Raw genomic sequence first — 22,473 nt, 5'->3', positions numbered from 1 at the left:
GCCACCTTTAAGCCTAGATCCTGAGCAACGTTCCCCACCAGCGTCCCTGGCTCAGACTCCTCCACCACAGAGTAATGAAGCTGCCCAGACACCCAGCCCCAGCAGCACAAGGACAACATGCACAGCACTTGCCATTTCCCAGCGAGCTGTGGGGGTGTCTTGGGCCCCATGACCCAGAAGTCCCTTCCTGGACACTGACTCTGTGCTGTCCTGTCTCCAAGGTAGACCCAGGGCTTGGAATGTAGCAGCTGAAATCTCTTATGTCTCCTTCCAGCCTCTTAAAAACTGCTCCGAGGTTTGTCTGCCTGCAGCAGTTCTTCTTAGTCACCAAATGGCGGGGGTGGGTTGGGGGGGAGGGGAATTGAATCTGAGTGGAGCTGGGGAGCTGGGGGAGGAGAGGCGGGCTAGAAGATCAGATCCCCCACCTCGGCTCTAAGTCTGATTGGCCCAAAAGTCTGTCTCCTCTCAACCAATTATAAAGTCTCCTCAGTCCTGGAAACCTTAGGAACCAGCGCTGCAAATCCGTGTCACAGAAGCCTCCTACCTCCCCACTTATTTCGTGCTGCAGGTTGATTCAGTTCCCTTGGCAGCAAAGTTTGACAGCTCAGATGGCGCTCAACAGGGAAGACAAAGTGGTACAAAGTCCCAGCAACTTCCTGTGTAACTTCAGAAACTCCCACTATTTCACTTGAACCATCAAAATGTTGTCCTTCTCCAGGAAGCAAAGCCCACGTGTTACCCCCTCCCTATCCCATTCTGCCAAACACTGCCAGAGTGAAAGAAAAGATTTGTTAGGACCCTTCAGAGTCTTGCTTGGACTCTCCAGCAGTACCTTGAGGAATCTCAATGTCATCGATGGCTATAAGGATTCTCTTTTTCTGAGATTCCACATGAGCTATGGAATGGGCATCACAGCTTGCGGTGGGGGATGAGAACACTTCTAGGACTGATCCAGGTCACCCAAGGAAGGTGGCTAGAATCTAGGCATGGCCTCAAGGCTTCATGGTTTCATCAATTCAGAAGAACTCTACTTAAAGACTCCCAGATTGGCTGTCTCTATGAATTCCTCAGCAGCAAGACAGGTTTTGATACTTAGTGATTTCACTTACTGCCTTCCCCACTCCCAAAGAGGTAATGTTCCTCTGCCCCAATCGACTGCATCTAGCTCTGATCCCAATGGGGACTTGATTGGGAGACCTGAAGACCTCGGACAAAAAGACCCTTGCTTCCACCTTGTTGCCTCTCTAATCCCTTGGCTCTTTCCTCTTATGTTTCAAGAGGGGCTTCCCTGCTGGCTCAGTGGTAAAGAATCCACCTGCCAATGCAGGAGATGTGGGTTCTATCCCTGGGCTGGAAGGATCCCCTGGAGAAGGCAACCCACTCCAGTATTCTTGCCTGGGAAATCCCATGGACAGAGGAGCCTGGTGGGTTACAGTCCAGGGTTGCAAAGAGTCAGATGGAACTTAGCGGCTGAACACCAAACAACAACATTTCAAGCAGAGAGTCCCTTTCACAGTGGGTGAGGGAGTAGATGACACTGTGGAGCAAAGATATAAGTTTCCCTCAGTCCACTGGGGAATGGTAACCTAGAATTAAGGTATTCTAGACCCTGGCCCCTCATTCAGGAAGAGGAGAGAAAGTCACTACCTGGGTTTAGGTGCACCTCGTACACGAGAGCCTTCCATGTGCTCCACATTCCAGCAGCGTGTTTCCACAACACCCCATCTTTTGATCACTCACTTTCATTTCTTACTCTCAGACAAGGGCATAATCCACCCCAAGAATTCATCTGTGAAAACTCCCTGGTTAATTCACAAAATGCTTCTTAAGCACATCATCTACCACACAGTCACCACTCACAGAAGTGGCAACATCACTACAGGCTCTTACAGAGAGACCAATATATTCTCTGGGACAAGGCCCAGCCACATGCCTGCATCTGAATAACCCTCAAGCATTGGCTGAGCCTGCAAAGGTCTCACCTCTAGCCCATAGAGAAGATCAGAGGGTGGGCAGCTTGGGCGAACGGGTTCCCCTGCCATAGGTGCACTGGGTGACTTCACCATCATGAAGCTATCACTCCGAGTGGGTGCAGAAGCCAAGGGTGTACAGCCATGAGAGTGGCCGCCCACATCAACGAACTTGATAGGATCATCTGACCCTAGCTGGATTCGGAGGATCCCATTGGAAGGAGGAAGCCCCTCCCTCCTTCGAGACCGGGTGAGACAGGCACAGGTGCCAGCAGGAAAGCAGGTCATTCCACAGGCAGCCCCACGCAGGCACTTCGAGATGAGCGCCACGAATGAGCCAAAGGAAACAAAGCAAATTGCCACTAGAGATACAGCCAAGTAGAGGGTCAAGCGGGATTCTCCTTCCCTTGGAGCCGAAGACTCTCGAAGATCAGGGACAACTGGATGAGTGTCTTCTTCCAAGGACACCAGGAGTGTGACGGAGGTAGAGAGTGGTGGGCTACCACTGTCCTTTACCACAATGACCAGCTTCTGTGGCGGGAGATCAGCTGGGATGGGAACAGCTGTCCGCACCTCCCCGGCATAGCGGGAGACTGCAAACAGGCTGGGATCTGGGGCCTCCAGGAGCTGATACGAAACCCAAGCATTGTAACCTGAATCCAAGTCCACAGCGGTCACCTTTGTGACTAGGTGGCCAGCACCAACTGATGGAGGCAGTGCTTGGGGACATAAGGAACCAGGCCGAGCCCTAGGGCGGAGTACAGCTGGGGCGTTGTCATTGAGGTCCAGCACAAACAGACGAACAGTCACAGTGCTACTAAGGGGTGGGTTGCCCCGATCCCGGGCTTGCACCTCAAACTGCAGCGTCTGTGTTTGCTCATAGTCAAAGGATCGAGTCGCATGAACAGCTCCCGTCTGGGGGTTCAGGGAGATGAAGGAGGATGCTGACACATCTCGATTTCTGGGCTCGAGGAGAGAGTAGGAGATAAGTGCATTCAAGCCAGAGTCGGGATCAGAGGCCGCAAGGGAGCAGAGCAGGTCCCCTGGGCGATTGTTCTCTGGAACAAACACCTCATGTGACCTCTGGAAGAAAGAGGGTGGGTTATCATTCACATCCGAAATGTTAAGGAAAATGGTCCTGTGGGTACTCAGAGGAGGGCTCCCAGCATCAGAAGCAGTGACCATGATATCATAGCTGGATTTGGCCTCTCGGTCCAAGGGCCCAGCAGTCACCAGGGAGAACTGGTTCCTGAAGGCGGACTTGAGGGCAAAGGGCAAATGGTCAGGAATACGGAGGCTCACGTCCCCATTTGAACCTGAGTCAGGGTCCTGCACACTGATGAGTGCCACCACAGTGCCAGGCTCTGCACTCTCGGGGAGAGTCCCCAGCTCTGAGGTCACTGTGATGTGGGGGGCGTTGTCATTCACATCTAGGAGATCCACCCGAAGGCTGCAATGTTGCTCCATGGCTGGAGAGCCCCCATCTCGAGCCCGCACATCAAATTCGTAGTAATTCTCACTCTCAAAGTCTAGGGGTCCTTGAAGAGTAAGCTTTCCATTAGTGGGGTGCAGGCTGAAGAGGCTTCTCACACGATCAGGGGTGTGACCACTGAAAGAAAAGGTGACGTTACCACTGGGACCCAGGTCTGGGTCGGAGGCATTGAGCTGGATGAGCAGCATGCCGGCTGGCGCGCTCTCCAAGACGCTAATCCTATAGCTGGATTGCTGGAAGGCTGGGGCGTTGTCATTCACGTCCAGCACTGACACCCGCAGCTCTGCCGTGCCAGATCTCGGGGGGTTCCCGCCATCCACAGCAGTCAGCACTAGGCGGTAGTCTGACTGCTTTTCCCGATCCAAAGGTTTCTCCAAGAGCAGCTCTGGGACCAGGCTGCCGTCGCTGCGCTTCTTGACATCTAGGGCAAAGTGTTCATTGGAGCTTAGTCTATAGCTGCTGATGGAGTTGCTCCCCACATCTGCATCCTGAGCCTTTTCCAAGGGGAAACGCTGTCCTGGAGGAGCTGCCTCCCCAATTTCCAAGTCCAGCTGCTGCCGAGGGAATCGGGGGGCGTGATCATTCACATCCACAATTTCTACCTCTGCTCGGTACATTTCCAAAGGCCCTTCTGTTACAAACTCCAGGGGCACAATACAGCTGGCACTGAGCCCACACAGTGCCTCTCGATCGATTGGATTCTTGATGAGCAGGGCACCGCTGTCCAAATCCACACGGAAGTGTCTTTGGTTCACCTCTCCAGCGACCTGCAGCCTACGAGCTGCCAAGCTCTCGGTATCCAGCAGGAAATCTTGGGCGACATTCCCCACAAAAGTCCCTTCCTGTGACTCCTCTGGGACCGGGTATCGGATCTGCCCACCAACGTAACCCAGGTGGCAAAAAAGGAACAAAAGGGTAGCCCCCCGGCAGATTTGTACCCAGCCTCTCACCTTGCCGAGCATTGCTGCTGCCCGCTAGTTCTCTATCTGGTCCTGAGAAGCCCCAGAAGCTGACCCGCCCCAAACAGCCACAGCAGCTGGAGACACCTATCTCCCTTTCCCCACGCCAGCTCTTGCGCGGCTGGGCCGGCGCCGCAAGGGTTACGCGCCGTTTTTTGCTGGTGGCGGGGTAGATTTGTCTGCCTTCCTCTACCCGATTGGCAGACAGCGACTCCTGGGCTCAGCCAATAGGCTAAGCAGAGAACGTCCCAATAGCAGCAGGGTTAATGCGACGCAGTATTGGAAGAAGGGGGAAAAAAACCCACAAAAACCCACCTATCTTTTCGCCTTCCTCCCGCTCAACAGCATTTTCCCCCCATGGGTTATTACCTCTATAGAGAGGCAGACAACATATATGTTTTTGTTTTTTTTCCCTAATTCACCAATCCCCACCCCACCTCACCCCGCCCCTTTTCGGCAGGGAAAACAGCGACAGCCTGAGAGCCCTAGCAACCTGCAGCCCAGAGAGTGAGTAGCCATTTGAGACTGGTCACTTTGTTCAAGCCAGTGTTGTCATCCACCAATATTCTAAAGGAGTAGCTTCTGCCTCATTCTGATTGTATTAGAGCAACAGCTAATTAGAAGCACTGCTTTATACAAAAAACTCTGACCCTCTGCATATTATTCAGAAACATATCCATCTCTTTGCAGAAAAGGCTTACACATTAATGCAGCCTATTAAATTTATGCAGTACACATTTCTGTTGTAACAGAAGGCGCAGCAGAAACCAAATCTCTCTTACTCGGATAGTCGCTGGTGATATACTAAATTGCCATTCATTAATTTCAAGGACAGTATGGAAGGAATGAAGGAGAGGGGGAGAAGCCAGGAGAGGGAGACGTTCCAAATCAGTAAAGAATCAGCTTGTTTGGGAGACGCTAAGGACTAAATCTCATTACCTGGCAGAATGCTAATGTTCACAGATTTAATAGCTTTCTTGAATGATTGAGATCAGCTACCAACAGCACCAGTGCCTACAAATCTCCTTTATTTGACACCATGGTATGCTTGATATGTTGTTAATTACCAACTGTGACTGTTTCAAAAGAGCCAAGTTTTTCACCGAGCCCTAGGGGGCCTTTTGGCAAGGGAGACTTGATCTCACCCTCCCTGGGGCCTGGCTACCACCTTGCACAAATGCAGAAAGATTGTTCAATTCACACTGTAGTTACCTGCAAACTCTAACTGGAGTCACAAACACACCAGAACACAAAGAGAAAAATCTATCCCGATTTGCATGTGAGATTTTTAGAAAATTCATCTGAATCCTCACCTAGGCTGCCAATTATTGTTGGTGGTAGTGTTTAGTTAAGTCGTATCTGACTCTTGGTGACCCCATGGCCTGCCAGGCTCCTCTGACCATGGGATTTCCAAAACCAGTAGCAAAACCAGAGGTTATCCTCCCAGGTGTTTTCCCAAACCCTTGATCTTCATGAATATCCTTTCGATGGTGAGGCCAGCAACCAACATTTTGGTCTCAAAGGGAGGTATCTGCTTTCTGTGTTCTTTCAGCCCCAAACACCTAAACCTTCTCCCATGGGAATGACAGGTGTAAATCCGTCGGACTTATAAGGTGTTTATGCCAGGATTCACTATCTCAGTAGAATGACACCATCTTCCCCCGAAGCTGCCAGTGGGGAGGGGTAAGGAGGATCATTCTTGACTCATTCCTCTTCCATCTTCCCTTTATCATGTCAATGAATAAGTGCTGATAATTTCACTATAGTTACGTCCCTCAATCTATACTTGTCATTGTGCTGGTTCAAGCATTTCTCAATCTTCTCAAATACTATAATAGCCGTCTAAATGTTCTAAATGTAATATAATAGCCCCATGTTACATTACAGGGCTTCCCCAGGTGGCTCAGTTAGTGGTAAAGAATCTGCCTGCAAATGCAGGAGACATGGGTTCAATCCCTGAGCCGGGAATATCCCCTGGAAGAGGAAATGGCAACTCACTCCAGTAATCTTGCCTGGAAAGTCCCATGGACAAAGGAGCCTGGTGGGCTACAGTCCATGGGGTGGCAAAGAGTCAGACATGACTGAGTACACATTCAAATCTTCTTTAGTCTCCAGTCCCAATATCCCCAATCCATTATGGCAACTCATTTCACCATTCTTGCCTGGACAATTCCATGCACAGAGGAGCCTAGTGGGTTACAGTTCATGGGGTTGCAAAGAGTTGAACATGACTGAGTAACTAAGCACACTCACACACATTTCATTTATGGCTACCAGAATAATCACTCCAAAACAAGCAAACAAAAACTCTGACGACGTTATATCAGTTCAAAATTCTGCAATGACTATCACGGATATAGAATAAAATAAAAAATCTTGGCACAGCCTAAAGGTAACTCAAGATTTAACTCCTGCCTACTTGCTTCACTTTATCTCCTGCAAAAGTTGTTTTACAAATACACTTTAACGTTCAGCAATATTAAAAAAAACATTATCCCTCTGCATGGAATTTCCTGCAAGGGTCCCTCGCTACTCGCCTTTCCCCTTTATTATCTGATAAACTACTACTCAACTTTCATTCTCAGATCAAGCATCATCCCCTGTATGAATTCTTCCTGATTTCCCCAGGCTGATTGGGGTGTTTCCTTTCCTTTGCTCCCATTGCTTCCTGTATTATACAGATCTCCCTTACCATTTTTGTGGGAGTGTGTGCATGTCTGTCTCCTATGGTACTCCATGTGCCACAGGAGCAGGGACTGTGCCTTTTCATCTTTTAAAGTGTCTGGTAGATTCACCAATATACGGTGAATTAGTGCTATTATCACTTGTTAGTTCAAAAAGTATCTATTGAATGCTGGTACTTCATGAGTATTTTATAGTTATACATTTTATATACATTACTTTTCATTCTCACACAATTTTGGAAGAGTTTATATTTGAGAACACAAGCTCAGAAATGTTAGGAGACTTGTGTAAAGTCTATCAAGTGCAGTATTAGGGTCTCCCCACTTTCACCTCTAGTCTGTCTAGAAAGAAATAAAACCTCTTTCTGTAACATCTTAAATCATTTTCCTAACCGTTTGTCATCCCTGTAGCCATCAACTGACCCTTTTTGCTGGCTTTAATATCTAAGAACTAAACCTCTTATAGATCTCAATCCCTTTTATTTGCAAGTTGACACCAAAACAAACATATCTATAATATTAATACTTGAACTGGAGGATCATAAAGCCCGAATCCTATATATCCTAGACTTGACCTTTTTATGCCAAGTATGTAATTCTCCCATCTCTAGATTTTTAACACAGTTGTATTGAGCTACATAATTTATCCATTACACCATACAATTCACCCCTTTAAAATGTACAATTTAACGGTTTTTAGTATATTCACATATACTAAAATGATGCAAACACTACAGTATAATTAGAAGAAAATGTTTTCACCCCTAAAAGAAACACCATACCCATTGCTGAGCTCTAAATTTTTAAAGAAATAGTTGCCCGGGTGCTAGTGGTTGAAGAAGATTTTTCTCCTTAGATGACTGAAATATCTCACATTTTCCCTATAGTGCTTTCCTAGAGCTATTCTATATAATAATTTAAGGTTGAGAAATAACATTATAGAATTTTTTTAAGTTCAGCCTGGCAAAACAAGGCTGGCTGCTGGTTCTGTGAACTTCAAAATAACTTAGTTTCAAAAACATGCTAATTGATGGACAGGCATGTCTTAGTGCAAAGCTTTTCAAATTTGTCTTCACACTGGAATCACTTGAGGACCTTCAAAAAATACCAACGCCTGTGTCCCATTCCAAGAGACTGCTTTAATCCATCTGGGATGTGGCCTGGGCTTCAGGATTTTTAAAAGGTCCCTAGGTAATTCTGGTGTGCAACCACGTTTGAGAACATCATTCAAAGGAAAATGCCAGTGTTTTCCAGTCTGACCAGAAAAGCAGCAGCTGCTTCTCTCTGGCTTTCATCCTTCCTTAGCCTTTCCATATATGCCTCTGCTTTGTCATCTTGAACTGTCTCCAGGTTAGTATTTAAAGAATTTTTTGGAACTATGACACAACAAACACGGTGCATATATTGTATCATGCACTAATCTTATAAAACTCTTGCTACTTCTTTTCCACATACTAAAAATGGGTCTAGAAAATTTAACGTGGCCATGGACTCATGGATGATAAGTGGTGGAGCTTCCTATGTCTAACTGCCAGACCCAAAGGTTGATAGCAATAATATACTTACTAGTAACAAAGTTATAGTCGTTCTCCCACAAATAGAAGTGTGTTTAAGTTGCACTCCAAAACAAAGGCCTGGACACTATCCTGAATAAATGAAAGCTTTATCTTTTTTCTCAGGGTATGAATCTGCCTGTCACACTACATTTATACCAAAATAATAATAATAATGGTGAAAGGATAGGAATTAACACTTAGGGCAAAAAGAACTTTCATTTTGTACTGTATGTCCTTCTGAATTTATTTTAAAAATAAATATTACTTTTACTTTTACAATGAATGGTGGTTACCTTTGGGTTTGGGAATAAAATTAGTTTTAATTTTTTCTTATATTTTTCCATTTTTTCCAAATTTTCTATAATGCACATGTAAGTAATGTGCACAAAATTTCCTGTTGTGTCCTTGAAATAAAATTTAAAGGACTCTAGAATTTTATTTCTTTCATAGAAAGCCATCTGAGAATGAGGAAGAGGATCTGTGCAGTCAAAGGAAAATTATCAGCAAACCATTAGTTTTAATGCAGATGTGGCAATCATTTGAAAGATGGACAGATGAGGTAGTTTTTATACTCCTAGCAGCTGCCACTGGCTAGAGGTTTCCATTAACTTGTACTCAATGCAAATGATACCAAGCTAAGCTCTGAGTGCTGAGATGGTGAGTTAAAGCTTAATGGCCCTTTAGTAGGATTGGTTAGTTGCTATGGCAAGTGAATGCTGAGGGTGTGAATTGTGTCCACAGATGAGTGAATTAACTCCACACTGTGTGGGACCACAAACCACACTCTAGCCGGGCCATCTCCTTCCCCGAAAAGGCACGACGTTTGATCTGGGAAAAGCCAAGTAAAAATGTGGATGCATCATTAGGAAAACATCTTGATGACTGAAAATGAAGATGGCTACATACATTCCTAAAAGTGATGCAGGAATCAAAAAGCATTAATATCATTCCAGGGTGACTTGCTAACCCTTACCTGTCCAGGAGGGGAGCTCTCTGCACCCAACACTTGCCTATAGAACACTGGATCGAGGCTCCGCAGAGTGTTCTGGCGGCTGGCCAGTGGGCTTGCAGCACCCGGTTTCTTCAGCAGTGGGTCACTGCGTCTCGAGTCAGTGGTAAGGTACACCTGATGGTAAAGGTGTGGGGCCATCAGGCCTCCCCGCACAGCATCTGCGTGCAGAGAGGGCCCTGGTGTTCGGTACAGGGAGCTCACCGGGGCTCGGTATAGGTCCCTGGACTGCTTCCATTTGTAAACTTTGAATATGATCACTCCTAATACTGTGACTGCGAACCCCACGGAGACCAGGATTAGAGAGAGAAGTAGATAAAAGGTGAGATTTTTATTCTGCTCCCTGGGGGCAGAGCCAGCAGGGAACTCAGCCAGGGCTTCAGGAGATTCCTCAGTTACTGACACAGTCAGGGTCGCAGTAGTGGACAGCGATGGCTCCCCATTGTCTCTGATCAATACCGTGAGAGTCTGCCTGGGCGAATCTGTATCCTGGACTGGGCGGGCAGTGGTGATTTGACCCGTGTGAAGTCCCACAGCAAAAAGGCTCTGGTTAGGGGCTCCCAAGAGGCTGTAGGAGAGCCAGGCGTTGTGCCCTGCATCTGGGTCCCAGCCCACCACCCGTGTGACCAGGTAGCCAGCAGCAGTACCTCGAGGCAACATCTCCACTGAGCTCTGGCCAGGCCGGGGGTATAGGACCTGGGGGGCATTGTCATTGCGATCAGTGACAAATACATTCACACTTATGTTGGTAGCCAGGACAGGAGTGCCCCCATCACTGATGTGAGCTGTTAACTCAAACTCACGCCGATCCTCATGGTCCAGGGGCACTAAGGACGACACGACGCCACTGTCACGATTTATCGTAAAATAGCGACCCACTAGGCCTGTTTCACCTCCTTGCTCTAAGAGAAAGAAGGAAAGGCGAGCATTCTGCGGGGCGTCGGGGTCCCAGACACTTAGGTTTAGTATTGGAACACCAGGCAGGTTATTTTCCTCAACGTAAACATTGTAGGAGGACTGGGAAGATTGTGGAGGGTTGTCGTTGATGTCGGACACTTGCACCCGCACTGTCGTGAGGGCTGAGAGGGAAGGGGTTCCCGCATCTCGAGCCGTGATGCTGAGGTTGTATTCTGGCACGGTCTCCCGATCCAGGGCTGCGCTGGTTTTCAAAGTGAAGTAATTCTTGAGGGAAGATGTAAGGCTAAAAGGGAGACCTGGTGGAACCTCGCATGTCACCAGCCCGTTCTCCCCAGCATCCAGATCGGTCACACTGAGCAAAGCAATGACAGTTCCGAGAGGGGCGTCCTCGGGGACTGGGCTGTATACAGAGGTGACTGTGATCTCCGGAGCATTGTCATTTACGTCCACAACCTCTACCAAAACTTTACAGTGTGCTCCTTCGGGATTGGCGCCCTTGTCTTTGGCCTGTATGTAAATCTCATGGAGTTTGGCGTCTTCGAAGTCCAGTCGACCCTTGACTGTCAGCACCCCGGTAACAAGGTCCAAGGAGAATAGTTCCCGCACGCCAGCACGGTTGTGGCTGCCGAAGGAGTAAATGATTTCGCCGTTGGGGCCTTCATCCAGATCGGTTGCACGGACTTGGACCACACGAGTGCCGGGGGGTGCATCCTCCAGGACACGCGCCCGGTACAAGGACTGGTTGAAGGTGGGTGCATTGTCATTCGCGTCCAGCACAACGATTCGAATAGGAAGGCTGGCGGAGCGAGCCGGAGTTCCTCCATCCAACGCCGTCAGCACCAGCTGGAGATCTGGTTCTCGCTCCCGGTCCAGGGCGCGCTCCAGGACCAGCTCTGCGTACTTAGTGCTGTCTTCCCGAGTCTGCACTCGAAGCGCAAAGTACTCGTTTCGGCTCAGCTCATAGGTTTGTAAAGAGTTGCTTCCCACATCGGGATCGTGCGCGCTCTCGAGCGGAAAGCGCGTTCCTGGCGCCACGGCCTCGCTAATCTCCAATTTCATTTCCCGAGTAGGAAAAGAGGGATTGTTGTCGTTGATGTCTTGGATCACCACTTCCGCGCTAAACAACTCTAGAGGCCTCTCCACTACCAACTCCAGAGTTATGGTACAGGAGGGCAGGGTCCCACACAGCTCCTCTCGATCCAGGCGATCGTTCACGAACATCTCTCCGGTCTCCCAGTTCACCTCAAAGAATCTTCGGCTAGCTCCGGACACCACCCGGAGCCTGCGAGCTGACAGGCTGCCGAGATCCAAGTCAAGGTCCCTGACCACGTTGCCCACCACGAAACCCTTCTCTCTTTCCTCCAGGATCTCATAGCGAATGACGGCGGCGGAAGCCTTGTGCAAGGCACCCAGAAGCAACAAAACTCCCACCACTCTCCCGGTGCTTACCAGTCCGCCCCTCCAGGCCTCTGGGACCATCTCACTCAAAGACAGTTCCTCTTAGCAGGGTCCAGATCGTCCCGGCTTCTTTCCCGAGAAACTTTCAGCGGGTTAGCGCTCGGGCGCTGGGCTCCGAGTCGGACATGGCTTTCTGGATGCCGCTGATTTGCTCGCCGGCTGTTCAGTCTCAGCCTCATCCCGAGGCGCCGAGAGGGGACGGGCCGGGGCCAGATCTCCAGCGTCTCCATTGGCCGACAGCGGCACGCAGAGTCCCAGCCAATAACTGCACGAAAAATGCGCCAGCGCCGGACCCTCTGAGCGGGATAAGCACTAGCGCCGGGAACTTCTTTCCTTTGGCTTCCTTCCAGAGTTTACAGCCAGAGCACCTTGGCAGAAGCTGCACATCCGAAACCTACCTTAGCTGGAAAGCCAGCTACGGGGTGCTGAAGCTGGCCTTCCTGCAAGTCTAAAAGCCGAACAAAAAGCCCTGTTAAACATTTTAACCGCTATCTTTAATCCCTAAAACGGGGTTCAAACCTAACCAAAAAACGACATAACGTTACCTGGTTTACTGGAGGACTAGGTAAAACTCACCTAGCTGGACTCTACTAGTAGAGAGGCATTTAGCATTTTTTTTTTTTGAGGTGTTAATAACAATTTTTGTTTTCTTTCTTAACAAATGCGACTGTAGCATTCCGGTCACTTCCCCAGTAGAGAAAAATCTACAGGAGCTACCACTGTTTGGTTTAACTTTGTTTTGTGAAATTTAAAAACATACTTCAGATATCTTTTTAAATTGAATGTTATTGCTTAGTTCTTATTTCTTAACAATGAGGGAGCATGTGAAATTTTTCTATCCTGTATGTTCCAACAAGCATAATCTCAATCAGAAAGCATAATTTCTAAAGTTTCTTTACTTGATCAATCTGTTTCTCAAGATCATGAGGCATGCCACAAAGAGACGCTGCATTGCTAATAAAGGTTAACATCCCTTCTTCACTGCCCCCCCCAACGCAAAAAAAAGAAAAATGACCAGGTTTTATTTACCACCTGGGACCTTTATAAAATTATTGGGATATCCAAAATACAAAACCTTTAGCCAGGGAATGAAGAGTCTGAGTTTTTCTGCATTTAAGATTGTAATCAAACAAAACAGTAATGACTAGGATAATGAATAAGAGAGTCAAGTATAAGTTAGAACCCAGTCATACATACTTTGAAAACAAACTACCCTCTAAGGGTTCCTGTGTTCCTATCTTATTAAATCAATAAGGCAGATAAAATCCTGGCATCAGAGCAAGTCAATGATATACATCTCCCATTAAATACTAGATGTAAAGAATCACATATTATTTCTGTACACATTAATTGCATATAGTCCTTTCTGAAGTTTAACTGAAACTTGAGGCCAAGCAGCAGAGGACAGGTTAAATAAGTATATAGGAAGTAAGTATATATAGGTTATTTATAGAAGAGATGAAAAGCCATATTTGACCTATGTCAATACTTTAATTCATCTTTTAAAACCTCTAGTTTTTAAATACTCAAAATTGACAACTGTCCAAACAACTACGAAGGCTGATAGGTATTAGACAATTAGAATATAGAATTTAGTTCATATATAGTAGCCCAGTCACTTGCTACTCGAAGTGTGAGCCAAAGACCAAGAGCATGGATATCACATGGGAGCTTGTTAGAAATGTTCCCGCTCCAGACCTACTGAATCAGAACTGCATTTTAACAAAATGCCAGGGTGATATGAACGTACATTAAAGTTTGGGAAGCACTGATCTAGTGGGTTTTTCAGATGTACTGATTTATCAAACATTTGCCCCCATTCACAACTTAACTGACATTCTGGTGTTCAAAAACTAGCTTTTAAAAGCTGAAATAGTTTTCCCTTTAACAATAAATCCCATAGTTTTCCTAAGACCTCTTCATTAGCCAACAAAACCCTCCTTTTCATACTGTTCATGGGGTTCTCAAGGCAAGAATACTGAAGTGGTTTGCCATTCCATTCTCCAACCAGTCTATCCTAAAGGAAATCAGTCCTGAATATTCACTGGAAGGACTGATGTTGAAGATGAAACTCCAATACTTTGGCCACCTGATGTGAAGAACTGATTCATTTGAAAAGACCCTGATGCTGGGAAAGATTAAGGGCAGGAGGAGACTCAATGGACATGAGTTTGAGTAAACTCAGGGAGTTGGTGATAGACAGGGAGGCCTGGTGTGCTGCAGTCCACAGGGTCACAAAGAGTCAGACACGATTGAGCAACAGAACTGAACCCTCCTTGGATCCACTGTTCACAGTAGCCAGAGTGATGTTCTTAAATTTTTAATTGGATCAGAAGATTCTCCAGCTCACAGCTCCTCAGGAGCATCTTTTGCCTAGTATCCAAGTTCTCAAGCTTTCCCCTGGATATTCTATTACGCTGCTGTGTGGTCAGCAACGAAGCTCTCCACGCAGGCTGCTCTTCTACCAGGAAAGTTTTTTTTTTCCTTTCCTTCCCTTTGGTTATTTCTACTGATCTTTCAGGTCTCAGTTTAAATGTAATTTCCTAATAGAGGTCTTCTCTTCGACCCTAGTTAAAATCAGGATCCTTTGTTATGCTCCCTCAGACAACCTTATATTTTCCTTTGTTGAATATAGAACAATTTAAAATTTTATAATTCTATAGTGCTTAAGAATAATGCCTGCTTCTCCCACTAAGAAGTGACTAAATAAAGCTGCAAAAAGGCAGAGACCATGCCTGTTTTGATTATCATTTACTTCCTCAGTGACTAGCACAGCAGGCACTTAATGCTTCATTTTTTCCAGCTTTATGGAAGTATAATTGATCAAATTATATGAATTTAAAAGGGGTACAACATGATTTAATATATATATATATATTGTGAGATGATCAACACAATATAGTTAACACATCCACCACCTCATCTAGTTACAATGTGTGTGGTAAGAACACTTAAGATTTACTCTTAACAAATTTCAAGTTACACTACAATATTGTTAACTATAGTCACCACATTGTACATCAGATTCCACAAATTATTCATTTTATAACTAAAAATTTTACCCTTTGACCAACATTTCCCCATACTTAATGCTAATCAATATAGTAATCTTTATGCTAATGGTAATCATAAAAAGCAGTAAAGATTATATATATTCATTTGTGTGTATCCATTTTCCCTAGGAGAGAACATTTTTGGAAGATACAGTCTCTGCCTTTAAAGCTACCAGTGGCCCTAATTAAACTGTTTAACTTAATGATTTGAAAGAGAAAACATAGTTTGCCAAAGAGCCAAGTAAGGTGTGGTCACGTAACTCACACTGGACAAAAAACTTGCTGTCACCTACATCCAGTGAAAATGGAAGTACTAGTGTACAGGATCGATAGAATTTTCCAGTCTCCATCTTTTTTTCCTCTCTGTTTTATGATTCCAAGAGAGCCTCTGATCAACAAGATGCAGCAAACAATTTTAAAATAGTAAGTGAATATATTACAGTGGTCAAGAGTATGCCTTAGTGTCAAAAAAGACTCAAGTTCCAATACTGCATATTATACTTAGTAGCGCTATAACCATGAAGCCTTTATTTTTTTTATTTTATTTATGTATTTTTGGCTGTGCTGGGTATTTGTTGCTGCACAGGTTTTTACTCTAGTTGTGGCAAGAAGGGGCTACTCTCTAGTTGCAGTGTGAGGCCTTGTCATTGGGGTGGCCTCTCCTGTTGAACAGCACAGGCTTCAGGGCATGCAAGCTTCCGTAGTTGTGGCTCCCCAGCTCTGGAGCACAGGCGCAGTAGTTGTGGTGCATGGGCTTAGTTGCTCCGTGGCATGTGGGATCCTCCCAGATCAGGGATCCAACCCCGTGTATTCTCCACTGGTAGGTAGATTTTTTACCCCTGAGCCACCAGGGAAGTCCTGAAGCTTTTATTTTTAATTTTTATCTATAAAATGGGTATAACAATAGTACTCCCTGACACATCACAGCTATATCAATCTTTTCTTTTTTAAGAATAAAGATTACAAATTATATTCTATTATATCTTTATTAATATTTACTTTTTGGCCACACAATGCAGCATGTGGGATCTTAGTTCCCCCACAACGGATGGAACCCACAGCCCCTGCATTGGAAGTGGAAAGTCTTAACCACTGGACTGCCAGGGAAGTCCTCTCAATCTTTTGTGTTAATCTTTTCACAACTCTGTACTTATCATAGAGCTCACATGGACGATCAGTGATTTTAGCAATTTAATATAGTTACAAAACCAACACGACAATCCAGTTTTAGAATACTGCCGTCAACCCCCAAAATCCTTTATGCCTGTCTGCAGTCAATTCTTGTTCCCATCCAAAGCTTCAGATAGCCACTGATCTACTTATTATATAGTTTTGCTTTCTCTAGAAATTTCACACACAAAAAAGGAATTATAGATGAAATACCAAGTCACACACATCAAAATGACCATGATTAAAAAGTCTACAGGACTTCCCTGGTGGTCCAGTGGTTAAGAATCTGCCTGGCAATGCAGGGCACACAGGTTCAACCTCTGGTCTGGGGGGATCCCAAAAACCAAGGAGCAACTAAGCCCAAGCACTGCAATGACTGAGTCTGTGCTCTAGAGCCAGTGCTCTGCAACAAGAGAAGCCATCACAACGAGAAGCCCACGCACTGCAAAGACGACCCAGAGAAGCCATAAATAAATAAATTTTTTAAAAAGTCTACAAATAACACACTGTTGGCAGGAATGTAAGTTGGTGTAGCCACTATGGAAAACAGTAAAGAGATTTCTCAGAAAATTAAAACTGTGACCATCATGACCCAGCAATTCCACTCCTGGGCATATATTCAGACAAAACTAAATTTAAAAGATACAGCAGCACTATTCACAATAGTCAAGACATGCAAACAACCTAAATGTCCATCGACAGAAGAATGGATAAAGAAGATGTGGTACATATATACAATAGAATATTACTCGGCCATAAAAAAGAACACAGTAATGTCATCTGCAGCAACAGGGATGCAACTAGAAATTTTCATAATAATTGAAGTAAGTCAGAGAAAGACAAATACCCTATGATGTCACTTATATGTGGAATCTACAATGCAGCACAAATGGGACTTTTCTGGTGGTCTAGTGGTTAAGACTCTGCACTCCCAATGCAAGGGACGTGAGTTTGATCCCTGATTGGGGAACTAAGATCTCACATATCAAATAAAAACAAATAAAAAATAAGACATGAATGAACTTATCTACAAAGCAGAAACAGACTTGCAGACATAGAGAGCAGACTAGCCGTTGCCAAGGGGGAGGGAGGAGGGATAGGGACCATCTGGAGTTTGGGGTTGGCAGATGCAAACTACTACATTTAGAATGGATCAACAATAAGGTCCTATGTGTACATCACAGGGAACTATATCCAATCTCCTGAGACAAACCATAATAGAAAAGAATACAAAAAAGAATGTATACGTGTAAAACTGAGTCACTCTGCTATGCACAGAAATGAACACAACACTGCAAATCAACTACACTGCAATAGAAAAACAAATGCACAGCCTTTGTATCTGGCTTCTTTCACTTAGCATAGTGTCAAACCCAACTATTAACCACAGCCTCAAAAAATGTTTTCTCTCCAACTTTCCTCATCTAATAAGGGCCACTTCTAGTCAGAAATTCTCGGGTCACCCTGGAAGCCCCATCAGCAGTCACAGGATGGACAGCCAGCCAGCCATGGCGATCTTTGAGCAGCTGGACTACATCATCAATGAGCCTTCTCCCAAGCTGCCCAACAGGCATGTTCACCCAGGACTTCCAGGAATTTGTAAATAAATGCCTGATTAAGAACCCAACTGAGCTAGCAGACCTGAAGATGCTCATGAACCACGCCTTGACCAAGTGGTCTGAGGTGGAAGATGTGGATTTTGCTGGCCGGTTGCCCGTAGAACACTGCGGTTGAACCAGTCCAGCACGCCCACACAAACTGCAACGTGTCGATACTCCTGTTATTGCTACCACCACCCACCCAGCGCACCCTGGCCCACCTCTCCTGCCACTTTCCTTTGGGCCACACATGTGGCCCTTGGATCCCCGGAGGCCAAGGCCACTGTACTGTCTTCTCAGAACCTGCTTCCTTAGGTTTAAGGGTGTGTGGGGGCGGGGGGGTGGGAAGAGGGAAAGAAAAAGCAAACATGCCCCCCAAAAATAAATTCTCAGGTCATTCTTGGGACTTCCCTGGTGGTCCAATGCTTGAGAATCTGTATTGCAACACAGGGGAAGTGGATTCAATCCCTGGCCCAGGAACTAAAATCCCACATGCTACCAGGCAACTCAGCCCACTTGCCACAACTAGAGAACGCCCTCAGGGCTCAAGGAAGACACATGCAGGCAAAGAAAAAAAAAAAAAAATTCTCAGGTCATTCTTAACATCTTTCTCTATATTCCTACATTTATTCATTACCAGTTCATGTCAATCCTTACTACCTCCAAACTATACTTTGAATATATTGATTACTTTCCCCTTTACCACCACCACCTTAAATGCTGTCAGCTTCCCCTCTGGTCTTCTTACTTCCTCTTTCACTTTCCCTAAACTCCATTTCACATGTGGAAACCTAAAGAATCTTTCAAAAATATCTATTAAATTATATACTCTCCTTACTAAATACATTGCTTGGTACCAGGACTGGCTACATAATTTGCAGGACCAGTGCAAAATGAAAACAAGGGAACTCCTTGTTTAAAAATTACTACAGGAGGAAAGTGCAACTACCTGTTGAACCACCACTGACAGGAGGGTACTAGAACCCACCAAAAAAAGATACTGCACATCCAAAGACAAAGAAGATGCTGCAGCCAGATGATAGGAGGGGCACAATCACGATAAAATCAAATCCCATACCCCGTCAGTGGGTGACCCACAAATTGGAGAAAAATAATACCAAAGAAGTTCTCCCATTGTTGTGTAGGTTCTGAACCCCATGTCAGGCTTCCCAGCCTGGGGATCCCCAGGGAATCTGGCTTTGAAGGCCAATGGGATTTGATTATAGGACTTTCACAGGACTGGGGGAAACACAGACTCCAATCTCGGAGGGTACAAACAAAATCTTGCATGCAACAAGACCCATAGGAGAGGAGCAGTGACTCCACAGAAGACAAAACCAAAACTACCTCTAGTGTTGGAGGGTCTCCTGTGGAAGCGTGGACTGGCAGGGGCTCACCACAGGGTTGGGGTATAGGCAGCATCAAGCTGGGAAAGTCCCCCTTGGCATAAACCCTCTTGGAGTTCACCATTAACCCAACCATAGAGCCTGCAGACCCCAGGGCTGGGTCGCCTCAGGCCAAACAACCAACAGCGAGGGAGTGCAACCCCATCCATCAGCAGATAATTGGATTAAAGCTTTACTGAGCAAAGCCCTGTCCACCAGAGCAAGACCCCGTTTTTCCCATTGCCAGTCCCTCCCATCAGGAAGCTTACACAAGCCTCTTAGCCTCATCCATCAGAGGGCAGACAGAAGAAGCAAGAAGCACAGTCCCGCAGCAACTAAAAGAAAAGCCATATTACAGAAAGTTGATCACAATGGAAAAGCACAAAGTTATGTCCCAGATGAAGGGACAAGACAAAACCCCAGAAAAACGAAATAAAGTAGAGACACACAACCTTCCAGAAAAAGAACTCAGAATATTGTTAGTAAAGATGATTCAGGATCTCAGGAAAACAATGGGGAAGATGTTTACCAAAGACCTATAAGAACTAAAGAACAAATAAACAGAGATGAACAATACACTAAAAGGAATCAATAGCAGAATAACTGAGGCAGAAGAATGCATAAATGACCTAGAGAACAGGATGGTGGAAATCACTGCCATAGAACAGAATACAGAAAATAGGATGAAAAGAAATGAAGACAGCCTAAGAGACTGCTGGGACAACATTAAACATATCAACATTCACATTATAGGAGTCCCAGAAGGAGAAGAAAGAAAGGACCTGAGAAAACATTTGAAGAGATAATAGCTGAAAACTTCCCTAACATGGGAATTGGGCTTCCCTGATAGGTCAGTTGGTAAAGAATCCACCTGCAATGCAGGAGACCCAGGTTCGATTCCTGGGTCGGGAAGATCCCCTGTAGAAGGGATAGGCTACCCACTCCAGTATTCTTGGGCTTCCCTTGTGTCTCAGCTGATAAAGAATCCACCTGCAATGCATGAGATCTGGGTTCAATCCCTGGGTTGGGAAGATCCCCTGGAGAAGAGAAAAGCTACCCACTCGGTATTCTGGCCTGGAGAATTCCACACACTGTACAGTCCATGGGGTCACAAAGAGTTGGACATGACTAAGCGACTTTCAATTTCCCTAACATGGGAAAGGAAATAGTCAACCAAGTCCAGGAAGCATAGAGAATCCCAAGCAGTATAAACCCAAGGAGGAACACACCAAGACATATAGTAATCAAACTGACAAAAATCAAAGACAAAGATAAAATATTAAAAGCAACAACAACAAAAAGACAAATAACATACAAGGAAACTTCCATCAGGCTATCAGCTGATTTTTCAACAGAAACTCTACAAGCCAGAAGGGAATGGCACGATATATTGAAAGTAATGAAAGGGAAGAACCTAAAACCAAGAACACGATACCCAGCAAGACTCTCATTCACATATGATGGAGAAATAAAAAACTTTCCAGACAAGCAAAAGTCAAGAGAATTCAGCACCACCAAACCAGCTTTTACAATGAATGCTAAAGGAACTTCTCTAGGCAGGAAACACAAAAGAAGGAAAAGACCTACAGAGAATAAACCCCAAACAATTAAGAAAATGGTAATAGGATCTACATATGGATAATTACCTGAAATGTAAATAGATTAAACACACCAACCAAAAGACATAGACTGGCTGGTGGATGAAAACGTGCATGTATGCACTCCACTTACCATATCACTGCTTGACCCCCCCAAATTGTATGTAATTATTTTATATTGTTAGGTTAATCATGTTCCCATTATGACTTGCAATTGTAATTATCTTTTATTTTTTGTCTGACAATTGTGAAAACTGATAAACATCTTTCACTATTATGATTATGTAACTATTACTCACATAATACCACTGTATCATGATTGGTGAAAAGAAAAATAAAAGAACCCTATATCACCAAAACTACTATTTAATAGCAAAACCTGTAATCACTTTAAAATCCAGATGCATACCAGAAAATCTTGAAATTTTTTGAAAAATGTAAATGCCCAGGTATTGCTTTTTCTCCAGAGCTCCAGATATGTTTCTAATGAGCAGCCATGTTTAAAAACAACTGGACGATATGATGATCTTTAACTTTTTTTTTTTTTTGATCTTTAACTTTTATCTAGTTTGTTTCACTTTTTCTATTTCATATTCAGTATTCAGTGCTACCATTTCATTTAGCTTATGTTTTCCAATTTCTCCATCTCTTTTTTATGCTCTTTTTCAAGCCTCTATCAAGATGCAGTAGAAAAGCTTTTGTATACACATATATAAATAATATGTATAATATATGTATTTTAGAAAATTTATTAATTTTTGCCTAACAAAAATTTATGACATTTTGAATCCACTTGTTTGACTTAGTATGAGTAGAATGCTAGATTTCTAATTTTAAAAGATATATAACAAGCAACAAAAGTTTACTATATAGCATAGGGAAATATAGTCAATATCTTGTAATAACCTATAAAGGAAAGTAATTTCAAAAATAATATATGTGTCAAGAATCACCTTGCTGTGCACCTGAAACATTGTAAGTCAACTATACTTCAATAAAATAGATATATTAAGAAAAAAGATTACTACAGGGCTTCCCTGGTGGTCCAATGGTTGAGAATCAACCTGCCAATGTAGGGAACATGAGTTCAATCCCTGGTCCAGGGAGATTCTACATGCGGGGGCGGAGGGGGGGGGGGCTTAGTTGACCCCACAACTAAGTACCACAACTACTGAGCCCGTGCTCTGCAACAGAAGCCACTGCAGTAAGAAGCCCAAGCACCGCAGCAAAGAGTAACGGCTCACTGTGACTAGAGAAGGCCCATGTACAAAAGGATCCAGTGCAGTCAAAAAATATAATAAAAAATGTTTTAATTAAAAATAAAATGTACTACAGTTTCAAAATGTTGACAGCAGAGCATTAAACCAAATGCTGGGCTCTTCAAAGGATGGGGACCAGTATGACTGCACAATTCACATTTCCATGAAAATGGCCTTGCCTGGCACAGAGAAGTATTGCCTAGTATTATGTTTTAAAATATTAGGTTACTACCTAATATTATTTACTCTAAAAGGATCAATATCAGAAAAACTTATGGTACTATTAAATTAATGAATTCAAGGAAAAACATAGGTATTATCCTCTAAAAACCCAAATATTATCTAGTAATCTTTTTTTTTTTTT

At 44.6% G+C, this 22,473-nt stretch overlaps 3 protein-coding genes across 4 annotated transcripts in view; all 3 read right to left on the bottom strand.

Annotated features, from left to right (window-relative positions):
* The window catches only part of PCDHGC3 (protocadherin gamma subfamily C, 3), a 33,030-nt gene extending 20,832 nt beyond the window's left edge, over nucleotides 1-12,198 (bottom strand). The window contains 1 exon segment of one of the 2 annotated variants that reach the window (NM_001114080.1): nucleotides 9,635-12,198. In NM_001114080.1, coding sequence (NP_001107552.1) covers nucleotides 9,635-12,067 — 2,433 coding nt within the window. In that variant the 5' untranslated portion in view covers nucleotides 12,068-12,198. 2 annotated transcript variants of the gene reach the window in all.
* Nucleotides 1-22,473, bottom strand: part of PCDHGB4 (protocadherin gamma subfamily B, 4) — a 129,471-nt gene that overhangs the window by 20,832 nt on the left and 86,166 nt on the right. The gene's annotated exons all lie outside the window — the stretch shown is intronic.
* The window catches only part of PCDHGA8 (protocadherin gamma subfamily A, 8), a 124,154-nt gene that overhangs the window by 20,832 nt on the left and 80,849 nt on the right, over nucleotides 1-22,473 (bottom strand).

Source organism: Bos taurus, chromosome 7, assembly GCF_002263795.3.
Source record: "Bos taurus isolate L1 Dominette 01449 registration number 42190680 breed Hereford chromosome 7, ARS-UCD2.0, whole genome shotgun sequence".
Taxonomy (NCBI): domain Eukaryota; kingdom Metazoa; phylum Chordata; class Mammalia; order Artiodactyla; family Bovidae; genus Bos; species Bos taurus.
This window is presented reverse-complemented; position numbering and strand designations above follow the sequence as displayed.